At 39.4% G+C, this 22,729-nt stretch overlaps 1 protein-coding gene across 1 annotated transcript in view; it reads right to left on the reverse strand.

The window, feature by feature from the left end:
* Positions 1-22,729, reverse strand: part of nrg2a (neuregulin 2a) — an 83,304-nt gene that overhangs the window by 15,510 nt on the left and 45,065 nt on the right. Inside the window, exons 4-5 of the mRNA XM_059351631.1 lie at positions 5,864-5,984; positions 126-184 (exon numbers count right to left, since the gene is read on the reverse strand). Of these exons, the coding sequence (XP_059207614.1) occupies positions 126-184; positions 5,864-5,984 (180 nt within the window). The remainder of the gene's footprint in view (positions 1-125; positions 185-5,863; positions 5,985-22,729) is intronic.

Raw genomic sequence — 22,729 nt, forward strand, 5'->3', positions numbered from 1 at the left:
AGTCATCGGAGGAGGCACAGACACAACTATTAATAACAGGGAATTAATGCAATCTCTCTACACCCTGCATGCACGCATGACACAAGGACAGTCTGACAGAGTGACAGAAGAGGAAATTGACATACGGTAGAAACTGGCCATAACGTAGGTTTGACAGCGATCACCAGTAAAGTCATTTGGACACCTGATGGGAAGAAACAAAGCCACAAAAAGAGAGGGAGGAGAAGGGTGGTGGGTGAGTGAGGAAGAGGAGGAAAACAGAAAGAGAGAGAGGGAAAGGGTGGAGTGAAAAGGAGAGTATGCGTAAGAAAGAGTGAAGAGGAGAGAGGGAGGGAGGGTGGGAGGGAGAGAGAGAGAGAATTAGATCAACAGCACAACTATAGACAGCAGAAGCAGAGTGTTCCCATGGATGACACCACCGTGTGCATGGTGGAGTGCACAGCTCATTGCGTGTTGACCTGAGAAGGAGAAAGAGGAAGAGAACTGGGGGGTGTTGGGTGGGGGGGAGGCAGCAGGAGTCCACAGAGGTAATCCAGTGACAACTGTGTCTCTGTTCTCAGCTGCTCATATCAAGTGGACATACTTTTGAAAGGATTGGGCATGCGCAACCGCAGCGGCTCAGTCTGTAAGCACCGTGGGCCGAAGTATCCGTCCGGACATCTGGGAAGGAGCAAACAAATGTTATGAAAAGGAAAAAACACAGGAAGTGAGGAGCATTGTAAACATTTAGTAGTCATCGTGTAGTTTTAAAGATCACAATGAAGCCATATGTAATCGACAAAAAATTCAACTTCCAAGGATGACCCAACGTCAGTGATGACTGCTGACACCTGATCATAGTCCTATTCATTCCTTCTGTCTTTAACCCACTGACGCCTGAAACGCCTGTAAAACCTCTGGGCGATTTTAAAATAAGCCCCTAAAACTTGAAGTTTTTCTGGAAATTCAACAGAAGTGTCAACGCTTCGACTAAATAATCGATTTTTCAGCCTCTGTAGCAGATAGAAATGAAATTCAAAAAGTATTTGAGAGCTTATACAAATACTACAAGATGACGTATCCGCTTTCCAGGCTTCAATGGGTTAAGAGGCTGTAGCATGCTAAGCTTTTAAGCTAAAACTTGAAGACCTTAGAAAGATATCTTGCCAGCAACGTAGCTAAACAACGCTCCATGGAAAAGCATTTCAAAAAGAGTCCCTTTACCACCAAATGAAAAGGGCTTCTATGGGAACCCACACGTCTCCAATTCTTAGACAATGACATTGTAACTGATTATTTCTGCATACTGGGGTTCTTAGAATTGAATAAATTGGGTATGACTGGAAAGTTTTGACTCTTGTGTTCTCAACGAGCCCAATTTTATTCACATGTGATGATGTTAGTCCCCATAGTAGCCATTCCATTGTAGAGAGAGCATTTTCTTGAAATTTGACCTCACTGTATAAAACGACCTGCTGTGACCTCTAGGATAATCACAGCCTCATGAAACTACAACCACAAACTAGAGACCGAGAGCATTCAGAGGATGTATAGCTTTCCTAGGTACAAAAGAGGGGTTTCTCAGCAGTTTCCCCTAACAGAAGTGTTTGCCATCATCGCCAAAAATGGCAATCCGGGAATGTATGTGTGCAGGAATGTTCAAATGTCAAAAGTGTTTGAAACCAAATCAAAGCACATTAATCTTTCTATGATGTTGCTCGAGGTATTGGTGTGTTAATGTGGTATTTGGAAGGAATTATTTAAGGAGAAAACACTGTTACATTTGGCACCACATCTGTATAACAAAAGGTATCAACTGAAAAATTGCTGCAACAACTCATCATTGAATGGGAATGGCTTCATGTTGTTCTGCATCTCAATTCTCAACATCTCAATTCATTTTCAGGTTCCCAGCTTTCAGATAAAGTACAACACTTCTATATGTCATCTACCGCTGACCTCCCCTCCCCCTGAACATCCAAAGGAAAGCTACTAAAAGTGACCCACAGTACACTACGAAATATAATAAAATAAATACAAACACAAAATTGTATATAATAATAATAATACAATTAAATAAAAAAGGTATAAATCAAGAGGTATCCTGAATTTCTAGTTCTAAAATATTAAATTGAATATGGAGATGTGCTCAATGAGCAAACATGAGTGGAGGACTCCCTTTAACTCTCATATGAAATATAAATCAGAGAGAGTGAAAGGTGTTCTGACATGTAGCTCGTATGTATTTTTCTAACTGCAGACAGACTACTGTATCATTTCCATCAAGCGTGTTGAGCCAAACCATATTTCCTCATTATATTCCCATTAGGATGAGCAGTCGGTCTTTTAGGGGCACCGACATTCCACTCGCAGTCACAAGTAGACCACCAGTCCAACAAAGGTCATTGCTCGTGATTTACTGGTTTCACACAACGCCTCCCAGGAGCACCATAACATTCAGCATTAAATTACTCATCCTGAGCGATGGTGTTTAACTGGGGGATAGCACCACCTAGACCAAGGAAACTTGGCTGAAAGATGAAAGAAATAAACTGTCACTGCATAATTTAAAAATCAGATGAGCGTGTCAATGTCCACGGTTGTGCAGCTGCAAACTCTATTACCTACTCTTTTATCTTTGGTTAACAATAAATCACTGCTATTATTTATTATTCCTTGATCAAAAATGCACATCTAGGATGAAAAAAAAGAATGTTTTACCATATGTTAGAAGAATTCTACATACTGTATATACTGTATATACAGACAGCTAATTCTTCATCTTCTGTTTCTTTCTGAAGAACTTATTTCCTTTTAGTGACAACTACTAATGCACTCTTTTTTTACATTCTTAGGAGGTGAAACCATTTGTCACTAAATAGAAGCGCTGTTTGACAGAAAATTGATCTGCAATTACTTTTGTATAATCTCCAAACAAATATTTGGGTTCAGCTTCTCCAGTGTGAAATTTTCTACTTTTTTCTGTTTTATATCATTGTGAACTGAATATTTCCTGGTTTTGGACTGTTGGACAAAACAATCAATCTGAAATCATCACCCAAGATTTAAATAAACTAAAATACGCATTTATTATTATTATTATTATTATTTATTTTACTTGATTTCCTACACAATCCTCTGTTAATTTTGGTTTCATTTTCATTGTGATAAATATATATCTCATCTTAAATTGTATCTACTAAAACAATAAATCAATTGAGTTTGGAAAAGATGGCAAAATGAAGATGACACCCTTTATTATTGTGTGTGGATTTTATGTTAGATACTGTATATGATTCAAATATTTTAAAAATATTTTAAATAAATATTAAATATTAAGAGGCTTTCTTTTGTTTATGCTTTCTGTAAAAAAGACAAGACATTTATTTCTTATTCATATGTTCAAACGAGATTAAGTTCGGTTTTTTACAATTAATTTATGTGAAGCAAATCATGAGGAAAAAAATATGTTTTCTTTAGTGAGTTACTTACTTTGGGTCATTTATTAACCTTACATCTCCCCGAAACAAAGTTTATACCTCAAAGTGAAGGAGCGGGGCATTAAAGTAGGGCTAGCTGTCTGCAGGACTTGTTTAGCCGGTGAGTAATACCCACTGAAGCCTGGCCTATATTGAATGAGATGGCTGTGGGGCAACAAATCCCTGCAGGCCTTCACTGCATTATCCAACTTTTCTGGACCCATGCCCCGGCCGTGAGTGAATTAGCTGCAGCAATTGAGTTATTGCTGCCTCCAATTTGTACACAGCGTATTGAACGGCTGTTGCAGCCATGTCCTCATTGCTTGTCGAGCATTCTTCCTTGGGCCAACTGGGCACAGGAGCCTCGCCAATGTTTCTATATCAATCCAGCCTTATGCTATGATGACATATGGTGGAGCAGAACATGTAACATAATATTTAACAACCATGAAGAGGGATAATGTACATATTTTGTGTTATAAGTTATAAGTACTATTACTGCATGGTAAGGGCTGCAGCTATCCTTTATTTTAATTACTGATGAAACGGGTGATTTTTTGTTTGATAAATTGATATTTTGTTATATAAAAGTCAGGAAATATCTAAATTTGTCCACCAAAACCTCCAAAAACAAACGTTAACATATTTTATATTGCTTATTTTGTCCCAACAATAGTACAAAATCAAATTATATTCACCTTTTAATTATTTTCTCAATGAATAGGCCATGCGATCTATAAAATGTCAGAAAATGTAGAAAAATGGTTATCAGTGTTTCCCAGTGTTGTTGTTTTATCCACAACAAAGATATTCAGTTAACTTTTGCAGAAGAGTAAAGAAACCAGAAAAGATTTGATTTGAAAATATGGAATCAAAGAATTTTCCTTTTTTTTCTTTGAAAAAAACTCTGTAGATTAATCTTTGCAGCTCTAATACAGTTTGGACAAAAAAATCCACATTTTAAAAGATGGAACCAGCAAATGTTGTTTTTATAATGATTAAATTAGTTTCTGACAATCAACTGACTCCTGCATTTCTACACATAAAAACTGTTTATTTTTAAAGATAACTCCTCCTGAACATCGGGCCAAATGTTGCGTCTTGACCTTGAATGTAATACAAACTCAAATGTAAAAAAAAAAGGTTGTTTCTGTGATCGTGTCAACCTGTTTTCTTCCTGAAAAGCTGAGATACATGGTTCCTCCAGCACACTTTACACACGGGTCCTGATCCCCTCTGCCAAATGTAAGCAATGATTCTATTTACCTCACTGGGGGCCTCTAACAGGCATAAATATTTGCTCACCACTAAACCAGTGACTCATGACATTTTGAAAAGGCTTTTAATGTGCAGCCCTCCTGTACACTAAACATGACTTAAAAGGATGAGTGCACTACCGCCTCACTCCATTATTAGTGTTAAAATACACAACAGGTGGGTAGTTAGGCAGCGTTTTCCTGTGATGTGTTGCTGCTGCTGCTGCAAAGAAAGAAGAGCGGAAATCAAGTGCTATCAGGAAAATAAACAACAGCATAAAAAATGTGGAGTTAGAAATATTACATGGGTAAAAACATCATGAAAGGAGCTTACATTGAATGGATATTAACCCCCAAAATAAAAAAAACAAACAAAAATTGCCTCTCATTTTCAGTGCTATTGATCAATCAAGCATTGGAGCTTTCAGCTGTTGAGATCTCAAGAATAAGTTTTTGTTGTACTTTGAGCACAACAAGCAATGTCTCTTTCCAGAAATTATGATCTGGTCACTTCAGATAGTCCACAGACCTTGTTGTGAGCATGTATGAACTATTTTCTCTTAAGTATAGTAGTAATAAATTCATAAACAGCACATCAGGTAAATATATATCGTTAGCCTCATAGCATAATTGCCTAAGTCATTTTTTGGCCAAATTGTGATATCTGCCTAACTTTACTCGCCTACCACTTCTGCATCTTTCTGCCTTATTGCCTATGTCCAAAATCACTTCCTGCCTTAGTCATCTCTGTGACTTAGGCATTTTTGCGGCTACATACAAACCAAACTACATTATTTATTATTTAAGAGAAAAATTGCCTTAGTCAGGGCATATTCTGCCTAAGTCACTTTTATCTGTTATGAAATCGATGTGTTTAATTTTTCATGCAAACTTGTTCACACTTCTATTTGAACTTACTGTTACAATATCAATTAAGAATACCAATGGGCTTACTAAAAATTGTGTTTTTTGTTGTTTCCCGAAAACGTTCAAATATGACTTAGGCAAATATGCTATGAGGCTAACGATATATATATGTTTTTATTTTTATTTTGGGGTACACAACTGTCCCTTTAACACTGTGAAACAAAGGAAGAAAGGTTGAGAGTGAAAATGGCGTTCTCAGGGTAAAAAAAGGAGATAACTTACTTGCAGGAGAGCTGATTTATACCATGTATGAAGTAACAGTCGCCGCCATTCACACAGTAGGGCTTCTCTGTAGCGTTGCATGCTCTGGCGTGGCCTGAGGCCAGAGGTTGTGTTGGGGTTGCTGAGGGGGAAAAAAACAACAAAACACAATGATTAATTTTTGTGTCAATTTTACTCTTTCTATGATGATTTAAAACTAAAATATCAGGATACATGATCACACACACAGCGATTTTCATTTAATAAATGTGGATGTTATTTTTATCAGTATGATATTCTTGCATCTCTACAAGTATCCTCGGCTTTACTTGTATCATACACTTGTATTTCCAAGAACTCTTAGTTTTCCATCTACAAATGTAATTGTGCCTCTAAGCAGTGTTGACACTATCTCAAGAAGTTCTATGAGCAAAGATAAATATTTCCCTGACACAGCGTAGGAGTTGTTTACGCGTTGACTCAGGTCCTTGGAATGGCCCAAAATGTCATGTATCTGCACCTAATCCCCCCGACTGAATAGATATAATGTGCTTGGGATGAAGTCTGCTTATCGGGACCAAAGCGGGGACATTTGAAGTAAGGGGAGTGCTGAGAGAGGTGCACGGCGGCAGGATTGGTCTTGAGGGCGGAGGAGTGTGCTTCGTGTGTCAGATGTCCACACGTGATTGTGAATGTGTACCTGCTGTCAGAAGCTATTGGCATCTTAGCAGAATGTGACAGTTTGTTGGTAGGCATGCTGAAGTTTTCCGAAGAATCTTTACAACTATATCAGATACAGCGGCCTGATGCACGTGCCATGTTGTGACATGAAATTGCACTCAGATTTTCTGACATAGAGTCGGCTGTTTGCCACCAGGACAAGATTTCACAGCTCCCCGTTTGTTCCATTGTTGGTTCTACTCTCTCTTCTCTGCACTGAGTCATGTTCAGGACCACACTTCTAGTTTAGCTAAAACAACACTGTTTAATTTCCATGCTAGTTAGCATTACACCAGTCTGAAGGGCACAAAGTCAGCACTTTGCATACTCCAAACTAAATATTTTAACTAAAAATGTTATTTTTATTAAATATAATTAATTACCAAATTAGGATATCTACTTCCTTTCAGTGTTACTGTTGGCATGGGTTCAAGTGGTTTTCTGGCAGACATACAGGTTTCCCTTTACAAACAACAAACTGAGTCATAAATCAGCTGGTTTAATCTGATGAGTGCTGATATGAGTTATGATTTAAAACTGCCCTTTTGTTATTAGAGTTGAAACGGTATTGTATTTTAAGTCATAAGCTGTCATGTTATTGTTCTACCAGAGTTCTCTCAAGATGATTTAATGTTTCCAACATAACACAGCACTCATTCGCTGTCAACTCAAAAGTTTCCAAAAACATTTCCAGGTCCACCAGTTAATCAGAATTACCTCATCGTCACACCTGACCTCTCACTCAGAGCGCTGGCGTGTAAAACGCCTCGTAAAAAAGATCAGACAAAGCTGTCGGGGGAAGGAACCTCAAAACATTGTAAAAAGAAAAAAGAAAAACCCTCCTACGCTCAAAATAGAAGGCTTGTGCAGGCTTCAACTGTAAAACACCCAACACAAAAGGCGGCAAAACAGGCTGCGTGGATCTCTATCTGGGGCAGCAGCCCATCCCAGAATGCACTGGTGGAAGGGAGGGAAATGTCCTGGACAGATCATCAGTCCTCTGCAGGGGCGGGCTAACACATAGACAGTCATGCTCACACATAATCTCCAGTGCACCTGGTTTACATGTGGGCGGGCTGTGGGTGGAAAACAGACGACCCGGAGAAAACCCACACATGGAGGCGGAGAACATGTAAACTTTACACAGAAAGGATCAAGGCGGACATGTGAACCCTGGACAAGTTTATTTGGCTACTGGTCATTCCAGATCTGTTTCACTGTACTCGCTCAAAAAGACTCTAAAATCTGAATGTGACTAAATGAGCTTATTGCAGAACCACATAATGACGCATTGTTGTCATTAGGGGACTGCAACGTGATCTAATACTCTGAACTCCAAATATATTCTAATCAACCACAGCAGGAGTCTATTTTAAAGTCACATATTCCTTTTTACCTATTAGCTCCATGGGCATTGATCTCTATATTAACATTTCTGTGAGCCATTAAATATTCAAAGGGCCACCATCTGCATTCTGTTGGCCAGATTTGCATGAAATTCGGCATTAAAATCACCCAGAACTACATTACGGTAAAATACTTTCATTGAGAGATATTTAATTTTACTATAATTAAGTTTTGACTTTGAGTTTAAATTTGATTTTATGTGATGACATAAAATGCATTTGCGATAATTAAATTTAACTTATTTGGTTTAATCTCAGAAATGCATGAAGAAAGAAAGTCTTAAATATACATTTGGATGTTGACATGTTAACATCATTATAGGAAACCATTTTCAGTCTGAGAAAAAAATTGGTTTCAGACCTAAACAGCTGTAGCATCCGACTTTTTGTGTGTTTCCATTCCATCATTTGTAAATGACATGTCAGAAAGGATTCAGTGGCACTACAAACAAAAGGGGGGTGCATTAGGGTCCCAGCCCCTGAAGGGTCTTGCAGAAAAAGCTGTAACGTACACCTGCCAATTGTATATATCAATCAACTTCATGTATCCAATGATTTTTTTCAACTCACTGTTGCAACTAGCTTTCAGTGGCACATATCCCAATAAAAACAAAAACAATCCATTTGAGAACATTTATTTGCCTGCAGTCATCAACTGACACCCAATCTATGAAACTGCACAGTAAGTGTCCCAATTTTCTTCTCCTCTCCTCCTTTTCTCTGTAATCCTCCCTTCTTTCCTTTGTGTCCTCCAATTACTCCCCCATAGCAGACTTGCTGTTGTAACACAGAAGAGTGGAGAAAAGTTCTGGTTTCACTGCAAAGCTTAGAAATACTTAGTTTCAATCCACCACTGATCTGTTATGCTTTATAATTAATACATTTACTCAAGTACTGTACTGAGGCAAATATTGTACTTTTTACTCTACATTGCTACATTTAGCCGACAGCTTTAGTTATTTTTCAGGTCGAGATTAAACTTAAAAAAAACATAATCAATTTAAAGTAATTAGACTTTTTTTTTTTTTTTTTAAATCAAACCTCCTAACAGTATATTGAGTAGTTAAAATGAGCCCTACCTTTACAAAAATAAAATTCTGCTTACATAAATGCATCATTAATAAGAATCCAATAACATATTTAGAACATATATATAACAATCCGAGTGGTTTAGGGATTTACTTTTGATATTTTATGAACATTTTGATGTTGATACTTTTGTACTTTTACTTCAGTAAGTTTTGAATGCAGGACGTTTACTTGTAGTGGAGTCATTCACTGTGTGGTAGTATTACTTTTACTTTAATAAGGGATCTGAATACTTTTTCCACCACTGGTATTGACCACAGAGTCATATAATATAAGTTGCTGCACAGCATACAATAAAACTGTGATCTGTAAACACCATTCAATAAAATATTTATGTCAAATACCAATAGTATACATCATATTTGTGGCTAGAGGCTAGCCCATGAAAGAAAATCTTTAGTACATACTGGACACACACTGAAAACTTCCCCAGAAACTATCAACAAGAGAGATTAAACGAGAGATTACTATGCCAAGTGTAAAGTTTAAAGCCAGGCTACTTTGATTCAAACAGCTGGAGGCCAAAGCGAGGGAAGTGCAACTAAAGTGATGCACCGAGCAGCTATAAATCACACGTGCACCCTCTTCAGGTTTTATAATAAACTTGTAAAACTTGACAATAATATGTAAAAACCTGCTGAGCAGCAGTAAAATGTCGTTGACCCTGAGATGCCATGGGCTTTCTGTACGAGAGTCAGTTACTGCAGCCAGCGGTACAGTGTCCAACTGGCCTCTAAATCTGGAACAACCTGCAGGTCAAGATGAGCTTAAAGGCATCAGGAGATTAAATACAGTCAATGTGTTTCCATGAGACCAACATGGTTGTTTTTGTGTCTGTTTTCTATTAAAGGGATACTATGCAGAAATTGTCGCTTACTGTTTGTAAACACAAAATTAAAATTGCTTTATTTGTGGGATTTTTTTTCCACTGCTGTTTTTAGGAAAATCCTGCAAAGTGAACCTTAAAATATTTTATTTCTCTCTACAATATTCGCTCGTACCAAAAGAAGGACTTACCGCACTTGATTAAGGTTAGGGAAAATTTTTTATCATGGTTAATTCCTGAAAAATGTTTGAGAGACTTAAAAGTGACATGTAACGTTTCATGCAATCCACATTTTTTCCCTGAACCTAACCAAAGTGATTCTGTTGCCCTCAACAAAACCACACCAGGGACTCAGGATGCCAAAAGTTTGATCTATGATGTAAAATGTATGCTGTGCTGATTGGATTTGCACTGTCCAACTGCCTCCTAGAGTCTGGCATATATATGATGTTCCCACAACAATGTTTTACAATTGATTTTATTCTGTTACAAAATACTTATTCAGAAACAATATTATTGTGTAAGAAATGGGAAGGCTTTTTACTGGCTGAAATTGTGCATTTTACAAAGTGGTGAAAACCTGCATTATTCAGAACATGAAAAGCTTTTTCCATCTCTTTTGACATAAAAAGTCTCGAGTTTCACCACAATTAAAGACAGACAAACAGAGTGGTACTGTTGAAACACAGACGACTGCACTTTAACATGACAAACCTGAAAACTAGAAGAATGAGGGAAACAGCACAGATATCGCCTGTAGTTTTCTGCCTATTGGAACACCCATACAAGGAGAGGTGCATGCACACGATGTCCCCAGTGAAGAAACAAGAACAGTGTTTTCTGAGGTGATCTGGTTCAGCCAATACAGTGTTTACTCAGGCTGCACTATATGTTTACTCCAGATTAAAACTAATGACAAGGCCTACAAATTTATTGACATGGTTAGTGATACAAACACAAACAACATCTCAGCATCTCATGTAGAGGCGTACGACGTGGATGGAAAATTTAAATTATTGTACATTTGTTGCTGAAACGCAGCTTATAAAGTTCACTTTCTGGCAAGACTTTGTGGGAATACATTTACTCTATAAATTGGCTCCAACTATTTTATCTTCAAAACTGAATGTTTAAACAACTGTTATATCAAGGTCAGTAGCTGGACCTTTGTTTCAACATATTGCATTTTTTGGACTACCAAATGGAGTACGACAGTGTTGTTTCTGTGGGATCTAAGGTTACATCACCATTGACTTATCTCTGAAAGAGTGGTACAGTTTGTATTATTTCAGTCTTTTGTGTTATATTGTGCCATTATTGATGTTAATAATAAACCCAGTAAATGTTAAATTGACAAAAGTTCAGTTAAACAGTTTGAAAATATTAACTTTATCATTAAATGCCTGTTTTTACAGTTTCTTTCTATGATAAATGGTTTTGGCGACCTCTGAACCCCCTCCAGGCAGCGGGGCATTAAAGCAAGTGTTTTCTTTGCAAGAACACCAAAAATACATTGTTTATCGTAGAAAGAAAATGTAAAAACTGGCATTATCGTCTGATTTGAATGGAATATTCCGACAGTCCTTGAATGGACAGGTTATGAAAGTTTCTGTGAGAAAAAGTAAACAAAACGAGGCAATTGTGATATTTCTGTCAAAATCACTCATTTAAAACGTTGCAAAAAATAACTATAACTAGTTACCAATCCTTGACCTATGGTCTATGGTCATCAGTGGAAACTAGTCTATGATGTATATAAAAAATAGGGCCAGCATACCTAGAAAAAGGTATGCTGGCCCTAAGTTAAAGTTAGAACCAGAACCAGACAACACTGCACATGCATTAGTGTGTTTACTTGCATGTGCACAGTTATCTGTTTTATAGACAGGCAATAGATAGGCAAAGCAAATTAAATTCTTTGACTGTGGGGTTAAAAGTTTGAAGTATTTCGGCATCTTGAAGCTAAAAAACAGACACTAGTTCAAGAAAGAACTCTCTAACACCTATTGTATAAAATCTTTCATTCCTTTACATCTATTTTTTTAATTGTTAAGCTGATGACTACATAGTATACTAACTACTCAAAATATAAGGTGACTAAAAATGGAAAGTTTATTTTCAGTTTCGATCGCAAAAGCTGACGTCAGGTATCCAGTTTGGCGATTTCTTTAATAAAAGTTAGAAGTTAGTGTCGAGCCCCAACTGTCACGCATCAGTAATATATATATATATATATATATATATATATATATATAGAAGCCACTGTTTTAGTCAAACAATTTATTTTACGAACCAATCAAAACACATATTCTGTCACTGGAGCTCTCCTCTATTCCACCTGCTCCAGTTAGTCCTGTCAGCGGAGTGATTGTTGTCTTCAAATCGTGTTTGAAGCAATAATTAAAGGAAGGATAACATTTGGCAGCGCTATTAACAAAAATAGCTTTGTCTTATTGGAAATTAACAGTTTTGTTCTAACTCCCCTTTAGTGTTTTTTATTGGCTGTCATCCTCTTTCCAGCGACAGCACTTTTATCTGCATCTATCCCCGAGAGGCCCGGCGGTAATGGTGAGGCTAAAAATGGTCGATAAAAGAGAGCCCTTAGCCCGATCATAGCAATCTGGATGTCTCATACTCGTCTTGCATTACAGCGCGAATGTATTCAATCACTGTGGAAGGATTGGAGTCGTGGCCAGAATGACATCAAACTCCATTAAAATCTTTACATGTAACAGAGAATCCATAAATATCACGCAGCATAATCCCCCTCCTCGCAAAGGGGACCAGAGTTCAGGTGTATCGTCAGGGTTGACTCTGCTTTCCTGGCTGGATGTTGGACAGAAATTCCTTTAACCCGTGGAGGAAATCAGCTACTCTCCGCTAAACAGAGTTCATTTAACTGCACTTATGCGTCCGGGGTTTAGTTAAGTTTGCTTGGTTTTTTAACCCCGGGTTTCGACTTTCCTCGGCCCTGTAGCCCAGGGGCTGAATCTGAGTTGGAGCTGAAGAGGGGTTTCCTCAAGGTTAGTGAGAGCCACAGTGTTTAGCCATCAGCCCTTGCCAGTGACTTTGATTAATCCTTCATGGCCCAAGAACTGAAAAGAAAAGCTGGGGGTGCAGGCAGGACCATCTGGAAACCTTCATAAACATGCCTGTCTTTCCACGCTCTCCAAAGGATTCTAGGAAAATCGTAAAAATGAAAAGAGAGGTCCCTATTGCACAGTTTTTTTCCTCTTGAGGCACCCTGTGCATATATGCAGCAAACAGAAAAGCGCTAACACTGAATCCGAGCCCTGCGCTGCACCTCACAAACCCAGCCCTAGACGCTGAATTGTGTAATGAAATACATTTTCAATTGGCTTGTCTGTGGTGCAGAGTTATACACATGTCTCCCTAATTTATGACAAATGTTGATAATTTACCGCAGCTTGGCTTAATCTTTTTCACTTCTGCAATTGAACAGAAAGCCATCTCAAAAGATGAGACAGAATCTGATTCTACACAGGAAGAAAGCCAAGGCAGTTATTCAACCAGTGGTGGATCAGTTCCATCTGGACTTTGTGTTTTCACTCTTAAAAGCAATGTTATCAGGATAAAAAGTATAAATTATCGAGCCGATTTGGGAGTATGACAGTGAGCGAGAACAGTGTGCAGACCAGGTCCGTCTCTGCCAGTAAGACATTTCTGCAGCGGAGCAGGGGAGATAAAGGGACATGAAGGTCCAAAAACCTAAATTTATACCCTACTTCAAAATCTTGAACTTATCAGTCATGTAAATGTTTAATATGTTACAAATGTTACTTTTTATGGCCTCAGAAACATGCAGAACCCTTATAGTTTGAAATATCTCTGTTTATGTATATATAAACTAAAGGAAGCGCCAGTGTGTCAACAGGTGGCACCATACTGCAGAAGCGCACAGGGCCTTTAACTGTCTTCTATCGGATAATGTAAATCATCACGATTCAAACAAGGAGAAAAATTAAACTAAGGCCATAAAAATCGGAAGAATGGGAAAGTGATATATGTCTTAAGTACAGACCCTTGAGGAGACACATAAAGAGGATGGTATCTGTAATAGCTCTGCCACCCAGACATGCTTTTCCACAAGTCAGTTTTATGTAGCAGAAAAAAAGCTCGGCACCCCCCCTCCTCTCCCTCCCACCACCTCCCGACTCTTGGCAGGGAATGTCTGACATGTCTCCTGTTACAGCTGGGACCGAGATCTTTTATCTCTATACTAGAGGCTAATTCATATTGCATGCATTCTTGCTACACTTGTGTGGACTGCATTATGTTCCTTTCTGCAATCTGAAAAAAGACTGTCTCTCCTTCGTTGGAATGAATAAATAAGATAAACAGATAACTAAAGAGTACAAAGGAGTAAATTGGTTAGTGTGGTTTTGCTTCAATACGAAGTTGCTGACAGCTGGGTGTGATGTGGTGAAAGAGGATGTGCAGTGAGGGTTCAGATCATGCATGCATGACAGAGACAGTGACTTTAGCTATTTATATTGTAGGAGTAGAGGTATTGAATGGGGGTATTATAGTTGCATAGATAGCAGAGCTGGAGACAAATTATACCAATAAAAAAAGCAAGATAAATGTCCGGACTTTGTTTGCAGACATTGGATGTACAACAAGGAGGATCTTCTGCATGTAAAAAATGGGCTTTTCTATTTATGAAAGATTTATACTCTATTTGAATTTTCTAAATCAAATAATAAACGGTGAATAAAACATGTTTTCATTTGCAGATTTAGAACCGCTACATATTTTGACAGGAGCTCAAGTCCAGACAAATGTAGCAGCATTGAAAGGAGGAACAAATAAGAGGATAGGAAAAAAGAGATGGATACAGAAGTAATGCGGGGAAGAGGAGGGCTGAGGAAAGATTGTCGAAAGGATCTTAAGCTGGAAAATATTTCAGCTTGCCAAAGCCAACAAAAAACAAGCACGCACCTACTTCCACACATACACTATACTGTAGGCACACCCAATCAAGGGCAATATCCAGCATCTGTGTCTTCAATTGTACTGGGTTCAAAATGAGCAAGAGTGATTTCATGTCAAATACCCAAAGAGGAATTAAATTACTATTCACTGTAGGTAGGACGCACGCAAGAACCCATTATGAATGAGTGCTCTTAAAGCTTTTTCTCAATAGAAAATTGTCCACAATTCAAACACCTTCAGTATGAAACAGGAATGTTTAGAAATGAACAAAATGGAGCCTGCCAGGAACATTAATCTACCACCCACTCTTCAGCAAGACTGCCACTGCCACAACCAGTGTGTCTTCTTTTATATTCTTGTCTCCTATTACCATTTTTCAGTCACATAGCTGATATGCCTGGTCTTGCCTGCCTCAATCGTCTCAGCACTGAAGTGAAATCAAAGAGCAACCCAGTGTGTGATTGCACAACAGCTGCTCATGCACTGCAAAGAAGCGAAGTGCACTTAGGAAGGGCAGGGTATATGGTGCGGGCGTGTAAACGGGTGCTGTTATGGCCGCTGGCGGGCACCAGAATGTGTGCAGTTGGCAACAAAGTGACACATGGTGTTTTCCGCGGCACACTTCCAGACAGGGCTGTTCCCCGCTCTGTCCTTTCAGAAGCAGCTTGGGCTCTGCACGGGGTTCCCGCTTCCTTGTTTTGAGTCTCAGGATGCATGTTGCTTTCATTTCCCCACTTTGACCTGAGAAATATGCTTCTACTGCATCCTTGCATCTTTGCAATTTTCTCTGGCCACTGCAGTCACACATGAGCAGGACAAGGTGAAGAGAAGCGAGAGGACAGCTCCGCACAAAAACTTTACTTCGTTTTTTTACTTTGTACTCTTATAAAAAACCCACAGAAAATGTGTCACGCACTCTAGAGGTCATCCACTATAGAGCTACTGAACCTTTTAGCTTAAATTTACCTGACGGATGGACGGACCTTACTTAAAGTTGCCACATTTGAAGCTGAGGACCAGAAGGAACAAGTCTCAGGTCAAGATAGGCATGTCCCAAGTCCTAAACTGAATTTTGAGGTACTAAATAATGTTAACAACAGAGCAATAATATTATATTACATTCATAAAAATCATGAATGCTTTCAAAAAAACTATTTTAACGTTTTTACCTTGTATTTTCAAGCCAAAAGGCTCGAGTCCAAGTGAGGTCACGAGTCATTGGTATTAAAGTGGAGTTGCAAGTTCTTTGGATTTGATCAAGTCTAAAGTCATCAGATTTGTGAATCTAAGTTGAATCCAAGTCACGTGACGAGAGTCCACACCTGTGGTGTTGGTATCACTTTAAGGGTACTGGTATGGTACCAGGTCTTTTATATGAAAGTTTATAAGTTGCCTCTGCAGTAACATCTTCTTCTGCTTAGATTTGTCTGCAGGATACAAAAGTTAGGCCACTAGAAACAGCGTGAGAACCTGGTTTGGACGACTGACAAAAAGTTACCTACAGAGACGACTACTTATTGCCAAAATGTAAATCAATATATCTGTATCACCAAACGATTTTTCATTATTTTCACTTTAAAAGGACAGAACCTGAAGCATCCACATCTCTCCGTTGCCCTTCAACCTCAACAGCTGGCGCTCATTTCTGAGGAAAAGCAGACTTTGCAACCTTGTACCAGATACAGAAGACGTATACCACAGCTCCATATTTGGGTCTTGTGCTCACAGCTACAGTAGTGGACAGCTGCGAGGACTAAAGGTTTTCCCCCTGCTATTCCCCGAAAGCCAGAAAGCCAGAAAGCACAGTCTGCCTGTATGTGTATGTGTGTGTGCTGCAGCCCTCCTTTACTCATATACACACACACCACCCACACTCGCTGTATACGTCCTGAAAACGGGCAATGGAACACTGCTGTTTTGTTAAGCTGCCGGCCCTATGTATACTAAAGGATGAGTGTATCTGTGATTAAAGTGAGGCCTTCTCCATCCACAGCTCACACCTACACACGCTAAAGGAAATAGCTGCTGACGTACCTCATACAGAATCCCCAGGAAAGGACTTACTCACCCCAACCTTGATGTCATGAATACAGTTGCAAAATCACCAACAAAAGGAAGCGGCGTGATGGAGTAATGGGAGGTTTAGGATGGGAGACAGCTGTGGCCACCAAACTATAGTACTACGCTCCTGAGCTTTAAGCAATGGAATGGTAAGTATATGTTCCCCTTTGCGCTCAAAGAAAACTTTAAAAAGTGCATAGAAGAAGAAGAAGAAGAAGCGGGGATTTTGTTTGATGTGGGTGAACAATAGTTTACTCACTAACCGTTGTTGACTTCCAAGAAGCTGCTAATTATTATTTACTTGGTACAAGCAAGCCTTTATGACACAATGAATCATATTGAGGGAACAATTTGAGAGGATTAACAAACGCCGTAGAGCTTGTTGGTTATTTGGCACAGAATCCTGCACAGTCACCCGCACTCTGGGGTCACCATCGGGGGAAAGACCACCAGGACAGCTGAGGGGGGCCCTGAAAGGGAATCTTTTATAATGCTATTAAATGAAGTCTCAGATAAGTTTTGTCCCGGGCCCCTGGAAGAGTTAACAAAGCCCTGCACACAGCAAAAAAACCTCATGTCACCTCCTGCTCACATCACTCAGCTTTTCAAGTGTAACAGCTGCTTCCGTCCACACACATAGCAATATCCTCACTCATTCACACTGAGGGCTTAACTGTCCCACATAACACTGCGAGATTACTGGATATCCTACAAAGTGAGATGTGTTTTGATTCTTAGTTGTTTTTGCAAAGATTTGATTGAGGGGCGCCCACTTAACGCGTCGGATTGACGGGATTAAAGCGAATTAAGAGAGCAAGCGAAAGCGTAATGGCGCTTTGAGAAAGAGTGGTTTTTATTTTATATCTTTTACTCATTTTTGTCCGATTCTGATCTGATAATGATAGGATCCAGCAGCTGCCTCTTCTCTCACACATTAGCACATACGTACACACAAAGCCAATAACTCATACCATGCATAGCACTTGTCACAAAGCAATGAATTACTGACATATTAAGGAGCTGATTTATGTTTCATGTGTCAGCCACCTATCATAACTTATCTTCTACCACTTTAACTTGAGCTTGTTGGCGTGCTCGATAAACTCCCATTGCTATGGAAAACACGGAAACTCATCTGATAAAATAAAGCTAAAGATTTACAAAATATGTATGTTAAGTGCTACCAAATATGATGATACATGTGTGCCCCAGGCATAAATGGATATGAAAATACCTAAAGAGCAGCCAGAACACGGAGGTGTTTCTCCCCTTTCATGTATTACAAGCCTGTAACATTTTGGTGGCTTATCAAGATGGTTGATATTCATCATGAGTTGCTATTGCCCTTTAATTTATAATTATTTTGGAGAATAATCAAAGTCCTCCTAAGTCCAGCCCTGCGTGTACACACTGAACTCTTCCGTAACATCACAAGCCAAGTTCCGATCAAACGATGCAGCGATACGTGCTTATGATGCTGTGGGTGTTCATCTCCTCTGGATCTCCTGACTGGATGCCGGATGCTGCCCACTAATAGAAAAAGCTCCAAACAATAAACAAAACAACACTCAGCGTGGGCGAAGTGGCGATTTTGTGACGGCCTTGAGAACTAAACATTATTGTGGGTGCAGATCAAAACAAGGTGCAGCTGTCGTGAGGTAAGATGCGATGTCGGACATGATGACAAACACAGAATAATTAATTGATTGAATTTCTAAGTGTTGGTTTTGTGTGGTCACTGCTTTGCATGTGCTTGACCTTCACATCGTGGTTACTTTCTTCATTTTCTTGTTTGGAAGCTGCTGTAAACAGCTTTTTCCAACACTTGTAAGCTAGAACAACATAAATTATCATTTTTGTTATTATTATTTAGCTCTATTTATCTCAAATGTACCTGCAGGCTGTTCTGACCACCATGCAGGGCTGAGGTCGCTGTAGTGATGAAGGTCACTGCAACTTGTGCAGGCACTGTTGTTTTGCTTTTAAAAGGCCAAGATCATAATCGATTCCTTGCATCATTCTTAATTTTAAATGGTGCACATTCTGCAGCGTTTTATAACCACAGTGTGCATGCAAAGGGCTATAGTCGTTTAGATTACAACATCCTATTTGCTCCGGAGAGCACAAACTAGATCCTGGTTTTGCAGTCAAAAGCTGCCAACTGTCAAGACCTGAGATTGTGGTGCAATCAAACGGCCACCTCGGAGGAATGCTTGTCCAGACCCCAGGACTGAGGATAATTTTGAAAAAGTGGGCATGACTAATAGCACAGCGGCTTGATCTACAGAACCCGACAAGCTGTTCTCCAGTGGCCTGTAAATACAGAACGCTTGGCAGATGTGAAGGCCTGTTCCTCTCAGACATGGCTGCTGATGCTGCTGCTTACCCACACCAATCAATAGAATTGACCTGCGTACAGAGACTCCACATTCAGCCATGACCACAACTAACATCCTCTAGCGTCATTAGAGATGAGTTTATCTTGTTGCTTGCGTAGTAAGAATGAGTAAGTTTTGTTTTTACTAGATAGAGACATAGAAGGAGCGAAGGAAGTTATTGTTTATCTAGTTCAAAGTAGTACTTACTGTAATGGTTCACTTACGCAGGACAGATATGACGAATTACTGGGAAAAAAACAAGAAGTTGTGGGAGTTTTTTGTCTGCTGTTTATTTGTGTTAGCTCATTCTGTCTATATTTTATGTTAATTAAATAGTGGCCTTTCATTCCAGCTCCATGTTTCTGACTCAGACCGCTGAGTCAAAGATTATCATAATATTAGATATGATTCTTCAAACTATCTTCCAGTAGGAGGAATGAACCAAGCCAATCAGACATAAAACATGGTTTCACATGTCTATAGGCTAAAGTGACGTAACAATTTGGCCTCTATACGTTTTGTTTTTCACTAAAACTACACTAAAAGTGATTACAGTAGAAGCTGCCTGGTTTAAATTATTAACAATGAAATCCATATTTTACTCAAGGATGCTTGGAGTGCAACACATCTGCTTTAACAACTCAACTTTATTTGCCTTCAGAGGAGAAAAGAGCCCATAAACATGTATTTCAAATCTTATGTGTGAAGCAAACTTTTTTAGTATTTTTTGCAATGACCAATTGATGAGTTTATTTTCTAAAAGTGCAAAATGTTCTGGATCACTTTCAGATGTTTGTCTGCTGTTGGTCTGCTTTTCTGGCAACACTGTAGTATCAAATGACTTATTCTTTCAAGGTACAGCACGCATAAACAAATAATTTTGCATTGCATTGAGGATAATTTTTTTTTTGAGGAGAATCACATGCAATGCATTGTACATGAGACAAGAAACCACTTTCCTGCAGTGGAACACTTTTACTTTATTTGAGTGTTTCCATTCTATTCTGCTTTCTACTTCTCCACTACATCTCAGAGAGCAATATTGTACCATTCACTCCACTTAATTTATTGCTTATACAATGCAGAACTATAAAAGCAGAATAACATAATATTCCAGAATACTGTGCCACTGTGAGTTCAACCATTCTCTATATTCTTACTTTTAATTTTGAATTTAATTTTAAACACATTTTACTGACACCTCTTGTATTCTGTACTTGTAATGGAGTATTTCTGGACTGTTGTACTTAAGTAGAGGATCTGAGTAATTCTTCCACAGTGATGGGACGTGAGTAAACCATTTAAAGTAAAGATTGTGAAGTGTGAGTAAGGGTGAAGTTTATATCTCAACAGAATGAGCACACCACAATGTTGTGGGGATGCTAAATGATGTTTTGTCATTTCATGTTGGTGAAGCATCAGTTTGTGACAGGAAGGCTGGGTTGGCTTCATGATGGGGAGTGAAAACATGTAAAGGTGTGTGCACATGTTTGCGTGTGTTTGTGTGCATGTGTGTGTGTGGGCCTGTGTGCGTGCATGCGCGAAATTGTTGCTGGTGGGCCCCAGCATGACTGCTGAGGTTGGAGCAATCATATGTTCAGCTGTGATTTCCATCAACACATTCCTGGACGCTCACACACTCTCTCAGCGGAGCTGTGCACAGCACCCCCCAAGGATGTGACCTGCAGCCTGCAGACACATGGCTGCCTCACAAGCGCTTATCACAACACAGCAGCCTGTAGGATAATGGGAGGCCTTAATCTGAAGCCACGTGGAGCCGAGCAAACTTTGACTAGTGTTGCTCCTTCACACTGGCCTTATAGAAAACAGTCGATGATATACTACACCGTTCTGCAGAAGGCCAGCAGGTCTTACCATGCCAGACTGATTACAGGGTGGAGGTCAGACCAAATGGACAACAAATGGTCCCTCTACACTGGGGGTTGGGTATAAGGCTGGAAACACTGCTCAGGAAAAGGCAGCAATTGTTACAGAAACTGCTAAAAGGACATATGATATTCAAGACCACCAGGAGACACATGCTGTACACTCTTTTGCATTCTGTCACAAAGCCAAAGTTGGCAAAATACAAACAATAAAAAGGGTAGGAAAGTCTTATGGATTCAGAAAAGAATGTAAAACTGCTCCACCAATTTATATCACATTTCAAAAGCAGCCACAGAGAAGCAGAGTGCATTAAAATGAGGCTGAAACATTGATAACAAGCAACTTAAATGTTCAACTCAGCAGAACATCCAACCATCTGTGCTGAATAATTGCACAGTAACTGGCACTCAATCGGCTGACAGTGTGTGTTTCTCTTCTACCGGACAAACAAAAATACATGAGTAAAATCCCCACACAGGTCCAATCATTCAACGTTACTGGCAAACTGCACAGCTGGCGTCGAGCCAAAATGTACTGCATGCTTTAAAATGTATGAGTGGTTCACTTTGAGTTTAGGTTCAGCCTTGAACACTGGTTATTTTTTCCCGCCCGAGGCAATTTGCGCACCGTGCTCCACGTCTCAGCTCAGAGTTACAAGGGTGTCGCATTTGTCTTGCTGCACAAATATTGATATGGGTTGGCTGGCCTGAGTAATGACCAGCTGTTATGTGCAGTATCAATAATGAGGGCTTATATGTTTTTGCTTTGTATGGCAAGTGGCCCCGATCCTTCACATCCACATACTCCTCTATTTGACGCGTTTTGCACTAAGTGGAACTATCAGCTTTGTCTGGCACTCCTTTGTGCATATCAACTCAAAGTGTGTTCAGACTCGTTGTTAAAATGTTGCTGTACAGCTTAAATATCATAGGCAAACTATTATTTACTGAAAAATAGCACTGTAGAGGGATTCCCTTTCCAGCTAAATTTAAATTAAATAAAAAAATGCACATTTATAATTAAAAAAATATATAAATCAGGAGCTACTTCTACCATCCACCTCACACGAGCACAAAAGCGAGTCAAATTGGTGAAGTGCAGGAGTCTGTGTGAGCTTGTGGTGGCCTGTGTTCACCATGTGGTGGAGCTGAGTGATGGTTTCCCAAAGTCTGCCTTCACCAGAACAGACAGCAGGCAGGCACAGCCATGTGCTACGTTCTCTCTCACTGTGAGGCTTCGAACGATGCTGCTGTTTGACTTTATCATCTTTCACTTCCAGCCCATGTTAGTATAATCCCATATTTCTAATGATTGCATTTCTCCTCAGAGACTTCACATTAATGGAGCAAGCTGTGTTAGCATGCTCGGCAGGTAGCAGAAGCCCCCTGCTCTCTAACACCTGACTGTAGGCATCACATACAGTAGGCGCCTCGGACAAAGCTAGCAACTGCATTCTAAAATGGGTGTGAAAGTCTCCTCTGCAACACAGCGGGCTCTTGTCTTCCTCCTCTTCATACTTTTCTCTCTCTCTCTCCCTCACTGTCTGCCTCTCTTTCCTCTAGCT

The sequence above is a fragment of the Centropristis striata genome, chromosome 15 (genome assembly GCF_030273125.1).
Source record: "Centropristis striata isolate RG_2023a ecotype Rhode Island chromosome 15, C.striata_1.0, whole genome shotgun sequence".
Classification (NCBI taxonomy): Eukaryota; Metazoa; Chordata; class Actinopteri; order Perciformes; family Serranidae; genus Centropristis; species Centropristis striata.